This window comes from Geotrypetes seraphini, chromosome 9 (genome assembly GCF_902459505.1).
Source record: "Geotrypetes seraphini chromosome 9, aGeoSer1.1, whole genome shotgun sequence".
NCBI classification, from domain to species: Eukaryota; Metazoa; Chordata; class Amphibia; order Gymnophiona; family Dermophiidae; genus Geotrypetes; species Geotrypetes seraphini.
The window spans coordinates 15032744-15038921 of record NC_047092.1 but is presented as its reverse complement, the minus strand read 5'-3'; the positions used below and the strand labels follow the sequence as shown (position 1 = coordinate 15038921).

Below are 6178 nucleotides of genomic sequence, written 5' to 3'. Positions count from 1 at the left end.
CCGTCCCGACGTCCCTCCTTGCTAGTGGCTGTTCAAAATCCAGACAAATTGCCGGCTTTTGAAAAGCCATCGGGACCCCCGGACATGTCCTCAAATGTCACTCACCCTTCCAGTGCCATCAGCTCTGTATTGCATTTATATTTCACGGATGTGATGTTTAGAAACCACTTCGAACAAGCATTGGTATAGTGCAGGGGGGTCTCAAAGCCCCTCCTTGAGGGCCGCAATCCAGTCGGGTTTTCAGGATTTCCCCAATGAATATGTATGAGATCTATGTGCATGCACTGCTTTCAATGCATATTCATTGGGGAAATCCTGAAAACCCGACTGGATTCCGGCCCTTGAGAACTGGAGTTGCCCACCTCTGGGCTAGATCAGGTATCTCAGAGTCCCTCCTTGAGGGCCGCAATCCAGTCGGGTTTTCAGGATTCCCCCAATGAGATCTATGTGCATGCACTGCTTTCAATGCATATTCATTGGGGAAATCCTGAAAACCCAACTGGATTGCGGCCCTCAAGGAGGGACTTTGAGATCCCTGCATTAGATCTAGTTACATGCACTGCCTCCATAGATCTCATACATATTCATTGGGGCAATCCTGAAAACCCGACTGGATTGCGGCCCTCAAGGAGGGACTTTGAGGTTCCTGGTATAGTGGCATATGCTGTATTTGAATCAAAATAGAAAATCCCTTCCTTTCCTTGAATCAGATCGAACCTAGAGATGTTCAGTCATTTCAAATAAGATGTTTTGTATTGTTTATGGCAAAGAAATGACAACCCCCCCCCCCCAAAGCCTATGTTTTGTTTCATTTCACTGCAACTAAAATGAATTCACACCCGCTGACCCCTTTGCACACCTCCTCCAACAGCAAGCATTAAAATAAAACCAAAACTCATATATCTTTCTAAGGGAAAGGGGATGGAATTTGATGGTGACCCGTCAAATGATTGCAGGACAATTACGCTCTGAAAAAAGCACCCTGACAATTGTGCCCAGGGACAAGTGAACTGCGGCAGTGGATACTATTTTGTCTTTTTGAGGGTTTAATTTAAGTAACCCTCTTTTTTGAGGGGAGGGCCCCCACTACACTTTAAAGCAGGGGTGCCCACATTTTTTTAACTCGCGAGCTACTTTTAAAATGACCAAGTCAAAATGATCTACCAACAATAAAATTTAAAAATAACACAACGCACACTGTACGCATAGAATTGTTAATTATCATTCCTATTCCGGGGTTTTTTCAAAGAGGTCAAAGCAGATGACTCTATGCACTGTCACCTCAGTAACAACCATACAAAAATAGACAAATACCCACCCCCTCCCTTTTTACTAAACCACAATAGCATTTTTTAGCGCAGGGAGCTGCGCTGAATGCCCAGCGCTGCTCTCGACGCTCATAGGCTCCCTGCGCTAAAAACCACTATTGCGGTTTAGTAAAAGGGGACCATATTGTAAAATATAGACAGCAGATATAAATTCAGACACATTTTGATCACTAAATTTAAAATAAAATCATTTTTCCTACCTTGTCTGGTGATTTCATGAGTCTCTGGTTGCAGTTTCTTCTTCTGACTGTGCATCCAATCTTTCTTTCAGCCTGTATGCTTCCTCTCCTCCACACCTCATTCCCTCCCCCAACTTTTTCTTCCTCTCTCCCTGACCTTTCTTTCTTTCTCTCTTCATGCCTCCTTTCTTTTTTTCTGTTTCTCTTCTTTCCTTCTGTCTCCCTGCCTGCCCCCTTTCTTTCTTTTTCCCTGCCCTTCCCCAAGCCACTGCCACTGTCGCTGCCATCGGGGAACAGGAGCCAAAATGCCACCAATGGATAACAGGCCCCAAAGCCGACGCCGTCCCATGCTCTCCCTGCTTCGGGCCGACCAGCATTCCTCTCCCCGTTAATTCTGCCGTCGGAGAGGAAGTTCCGCCCAGCCAGGCAGCAATTGGCTGGCCCAAACTTCCTCTCCGATGGCAGAATTGACGTCGGGGAGAGGAAGACTGATCGGCCCGATAGATCGCCAAGGCAAAGTGAGTCCTGGGTGATCGATTCACTTTTCTTTGGTGAGCTACCGGTCAATCGCGATCGACCTATTGGGCACCCCTGCTTTAAAGATTCACTTGCTATCTAGTGTTAGGGTAAGGTTTATATCATGATTATGGGAGCCCTAATCATGATATAAACCTTACCCTAACACGAAGGCCTTGATTTGCTGACACTCCTCAGGCCCTGTCCCTTGGGAGGGGCTTGAGGCGCCTCAGGCGCCTCAAGCCCCTCCCAAGGGACGGGGCCTGAGGAGTGTCAGCAAATCAGGGCCTTCCACTTAAACCGTCGCAATTCTCCATAAGCACACTTGTCCGTGCGTGCAATTGTCGGTGCGCGCACTTAACCCTGGGCACAATTGTCAGGGCACTTTTGTCAGAGTGCAATTGTCCTGCGTTCATTTGTCGGTGTACCAAATTTGATACTTCACCTTTCTGTGGTTACAATCAAAGCAATTTACATATTCTATAGAGGTCTTTATTTTGTACCAAGTCACCCTCAACATGCTGACAGGATAGACCAGTGGTCTTTATTCATTTTTAAGCTGGGGCCACTTTGGATTCTAATGAGCTGGAGAACTGCAAAATATCTTCTCATGGGGGCCACGACATGCTGATCCACATGTGTCAATGATATCCATCCCTAAAGAACACCTTCAGACTTCATGAGGGAGTGGGGTTACCATATTTTAGTCCGGAAAACCCCGGACACCTGACCCCACCCCGCACCGCGTCCTGCACCACCCAGGTTTGCCTCTAGACCTGCCCCATTGCGCCCGCCAAGCCCCCCCCCCCACAAAACTTCCTCCTTCCTGGACGAGCTCTGGCCACGTCTGGAAGGCCTGAAGCATACGCGGATGTGTGTGACATCATCCGCGCATGCTCAGAGGCCCTCCAGATGCGGCCAGAGCTTGTTGGGGCTTTCCAAAACCCGGACAAATGCCGGGTTTTGGAAAGTCTGTCCAGGAGCCTGGGAATGTCCGGGTTTTAGGGAGTATTCTCAAGGTTGTACCATTTCCGAATGCTTTCTCTTTTGTCTACTGAGAAATGCCTTGTCCTTCAAGCATACATCCTTCCCCACTCCACCCTACCCTATGTATTTTCACCTTTTTGTCCTGAGCCTGGGTAGAGATGCAGAGTAGCAGAACCCTCCACCCCCCCCAGAAAGGCAATGAGGGCCACCACAGCGGTCTCTGGGCGTCTGACTTTAGACCCCGAGCCTTGCGCTGAAGAACACTGGGCTAAGCAGGGATGCTCCATTACCGCCACTGTGGTCCCATCATATTACCTGAGCTGTTTTTACACATGACTTCACAAATTTGTCTGGATTTGAAGCGATTGCTGTTCCCCCCACAGCCTCCAAAGACAAAGGGCCGGCAGTCGTCCACTTCCTGGTGATAATACCACAGCAAGGTGTACCGGAGGCAGGATCCTTCATCCATAGGCAGCCTGCAGAGGTCTGCAATTGAACACATCCATACAAGCCATCATGTGGTTACTTAATATCTCTAAACTTATTGATTTGAGTGGAATGGCTTGACTGAAAACTACCCTTTTCTACCCTTCTTAACATCAGGCACAGGTTTCCAGAGTATACGTGCTTTTAGCAAGGCTAAAAGAGGTATATGTACCTTTAAAATGATATAAACAGGTTGGAGTCAGCCAGAGGGTGGCTACTAAAATGTAGGGTTACCAGATGTGGACTTTCCAAAACCTGGCATTTGTCCAGGTTTCGGTAAGCCCTGATGAGCTCTGGCTGCATCTGAAGGGCCTCTGAACATGCGCGGATGACGTCACACGCGTACGTGCATGCTCCAGGCTCTCCAGATACAGTTGGAACTTGTCTGTAAGAAGAGAGGAGGCTTTCTGGGGGGGTGGGGGGGGCGGGGCCACGTGTCTGGGATTTCCCAGAGAAAAATAAGGTAACCCTATTAAAATGGTCAGTGGTCTTCACCATGATGCAAATGGGAACAGACTTAAAGATCTCATGTATACTTTGGAAGAAACATAGAAGGGGGCAGATATGATAGAGATGTTTAAATAACTATGGTGTATAAATGCACAGGAGGCAAGTCTTTTTCAATTGAAAGGAAACTCTGGAGTAAGAGGCACAGGATGAAGGTTAAAAGGAACTCAGAAGCAACCTGATGAAATACTTCTTAGCAGAAAGGGTGGTCAATTCATGGAATGGCCTCAAGGTGGAGACAAAAATGGTATCTGAATTCAAGTCCATAGGATCTCTAAGGGAGTGAAATAGAAAGCAGATGGCATGGATGGGCAGACTGGAAAGGCCACATGGTCTTCATCTTTATCTGCCTTCATATTTCTGTTTCTATTCCCAGGTGCGCATTTGCGCAGCGGAGCATAACGTATGCATCCCAATTCTGTTTTCACTCTTTTAAACTCAGTCTTTTTGTGCATTTTTCTCTATTCTTTAGGGCTTTTTCTTGTTTCATTGATGAGGGGTGTTTTTTTTTATTTTCTTGTTTCTTCCATTTCGTTTTGTTGCTCTTTTCAGGGCCATTCTTCAATGTGGCACTGGTACATTGACTAGAGTTACCAGAGTTTTGTCTGGAGAAACCCAGACACGTGGCCTCTGCCTATTATGCCCCCTAGCCCCGCCCCATTCCACCTCTAGCCCCGCCCCTGCAAAGCCTTGTCTTTGTTTTCCGATCTCTGGAGGGTCTCCGAGCATGACATCATCCGCACACGCTCAGAGGCCCTCCAGACACAGCCCGGAGGTCGGGGCTTTTCAAAACCCGGACAAACTACTGGGTTTTGGAAAGTCTGTCTGGGCGCCCAGACAGTCCTCTAAGAGGACACGTCCGGGTTTTTCCGGACACCTGATAACCCTAACATTGATGCAGACTGCTAGGAAACATACTTCCAAAACAAGGGAATAGGAATGACTTCTGGACACCTAAGAATTGGTTCTAGATATCCCCAATGCTCCTGACAGAAAGGTTAATGTTGGGCAGTTCAGAATTTCGCAATACAGGTACCTGCTTAGCTCGCAGTACAATCACTTTTTTTTTTTTTTTAATAACAATTTTTATTGAAAAAATCAAATAATCGATACAATAAGAAATATAAAAATACATTCAATACAATAAGAATCACAATAATATTTCATACAAATTTATATCATTCCTTCAAATTAAATTTCCATATGAACTAATCCCATCTTATCTATACCCCCCCCCTTAATTCCATCCCCTATCCCCATACCTTTCCCCCTAAATCAGGGGTGTCCAACCTTTTGGCTTCCCTGGGCTGCAGTGGCCGGAAAAAAATGTTTCTGAGGCCGCACAAACGCGCAAATGCTGCAGCAAGACAGAGGAGGGAGCCAGCAAGACGGGGGCAGCAGAGGAAAACACTGCCATCGCCCTCGACCGGGGCCGCATAAAATACTTCACGGGGCCGTAGGATGGACACCCCTGCCCTAAATGAAAACCCTCATCTCGGATGAAAGTTGACTAAAACCAATAGGACTTTGTCTCTGTCTGACCTCAACGGCAGGCAGGCAGAGAAATATCTGGCCTCTTCCAGAACGAAGGGGAAGCTAGGAGTGGCTTATTCTATTCAGAGGGAGGGATCTAAGTTCAGAAGGAGAAGAAAATCAGACCTCTCACACGACTAACTGTCTTATGATCCTCCCCACTCATGAAGGCTAGGTTGACAAAGTCTCACTATACTGTGGAAAGAAAGAGAAATGGAGGAACTGAGGAGGATGAAAAAGAAAGAAGAAAAGTGGGAAAGAGAAATGAAGGGAGGGAAATCAAAAAATGAAGAAAGAAATGAACGAGTTATAAAAGGAGAGTTATGTTCAAACATTTTATTGAAAGAATAAAGCATAAATACATATATATTATACAGAAAGATATTCTTTACAAATGATTTCACAAATGTTAAACTTCTAACCCATATATTCTATAAAATTCTGTCATTTCTCCAAACATTTTATATAATAAACCATAACCCCCCTCTCACCCCTTTCCAACACCAGCCCTCCCCAATCCCTCACCCTTCCTCCCTCCCCCAACCCCTCCTTCCAAATCTTTCATTTTCCCACTCCCCTTCCATCCCGATTCCTCCCCTCCACCCCATAATCAATTCTCCCTCCCCAGATGAAAGGTGACAA

The 6178-nt window shown here is 46.4% G+C and overlaps 1 protein-coding gene across 1 annotated transcript in view; it reads right to left on the bottom strand.

Moving 5' to 3' along the window:
* LOC117366868 (collagen alpha-1(VII) chain-like) overlaps positions 1 to 6178 on the bottom strand; it is a 311407-nt gene that overhangs the window by 965 nt on the left and 304264 nt on the right. Inside the window, exon 85 of the mRNA XM_033958833.1 lies at positions 3326 to 3496. Coding sequence (XP_033814724.1) covers positions 3326 to 3496 — 171 coding nt within the window. The remainder of the gene's footprint in view (positions 1 to 3325; positions 3497 to 6178) is intronic.